Source organism: Orycteropus afer, unplaced genomic scaffold (genome assembly GCF_000298275.1).
Source record: "Orycteropus afer afer isolate SDZICR_OR568_19922 unplaced genomic scaffold, OryAfe1.0 scaffold00088, whole genome shotgun sequence".
Taxonomy (NCBI): Eukaryota; Metazoa; Chordata; class Mammalia; order Tubulidentata; family Orycteropodidae; genus Orycteropus; species Orycteropus afer.
The window spans coordinates 157,655-158,810 of NW_006921675.1; the positions used below are offsets into that span (position 1 = coordinate 157,655).

At 35.6% G+C, this 1,156-nt stretch overlaps 1 protein-coding gene across 1 annotated transcript in view; it reads left to right on the top strand.

Moving 5' to 3' along the window:
• Positions 1-1,156, top strand: part of SYNE2 (spectrin repeat containing nuclear envelope protein 2) — a 285,164-nt gene that overhangs the window by 17,636 nt on the left and 266,372 nt on the right. Inside the window, exon 7 of the mRNA XM_042781144.1 lies at positions 475-576. Within this exon, the coding sequence (XP_042637078.1) occupies positions 475-576 (102 nt within the window). The remainder of the gene's footprint in view (positions 1-474; positions 577-1,156) is intronic.

Below are 1,156 nucleotides of genomic sequence, written 5' to 3' on the forward strand. Positions count from 1 at the left end.
TTTTTTTTTATGTTAGTGTTTGCAGAATAAGAACACCTTTAGAATTACCCCAAATTTAAATTTATAAGGAAGCAGTTTTAGGAAATTTCTACTATAAAGAATTGATTTACAATAATGTTGTCTAAAAACTGAAGAATTGTAGAAATGAATGTTGTTGTTATGTGCATAGTGGCTAAGGCACTTGACTGCTAACCAGAAGGCTGGCGGTAGAAATGAATACATCCCCCCAAAATAGTTGCTTGCTCTGTTCCTTTAACACATTATTAGGTTCAGATGCTAATTTCAGTCCATTTGAAAATTTAAGGTGTTAGAAGAATAAGCAAAATCCCTCTTTGGCATAATGAGTCATTGGTATGTAATGGTTGCATTATTTCACTAACATTTTGAAGTTGTTAATTTGATTGTTAAAAAAAAAAATCACCACATCTATTTAGGATGTAGTTTTAAATGTGTTTTTATTTTTGTGAATTACAGGGAAAGGTGAAAGATGCCACAGTTTGGTTAACTTCACAGGAGAAAAAGCTACAGAAGGTGCTAAAAGATTCAGAAAATGAGTCCTACTTTAAAAAGTATGAAGTAAGTATGAATTTAAACAGCAGTTAACTTTAGTTTTTTCTAGAGTAGTAAGGATATTTTTTAGAAAAATCTTTTAGAGTTAATTATTTAAATACTATATTAGCACAAGTTTCAAGGCTGAATTCTAGGAACAAACCAAAACCCACTGCTGTCAAGTCAGTCCTGACTCAGTGACCTTATAGAACAGAGTGGAACTGCCCCATAGGTTTCCAAGGTTGTAAATCTTTAGGGAAGTAGTCTGTTACATCTTTCTCCCAGGGAGTGGCTGGTGGGTTCAAACCACCAACCTTTTAGTTGGCAGCCAGATGCTTTAACCACTGCACCACCAGAGCTTCATAATTCTAGGACAGTGTTTCTCAAATTTTATTGTGCATATTCTGATTTATTAAGTTTAGTGTGGTTTGAACCCCCCAGCCATTCTGTGAACGGCTTTCTGAGAAAGATGAAACAATCTGCTTCCATAAAGATTTATATCCTTGGAAACCCTATGGGGCAGTTCCACTATGTCTTCACAGGTAGCTATGAGTTGGAATCGACTCTACAGCAGTGGGTTTGGTTTTTGGTTTGGGGTGGGGCCTGA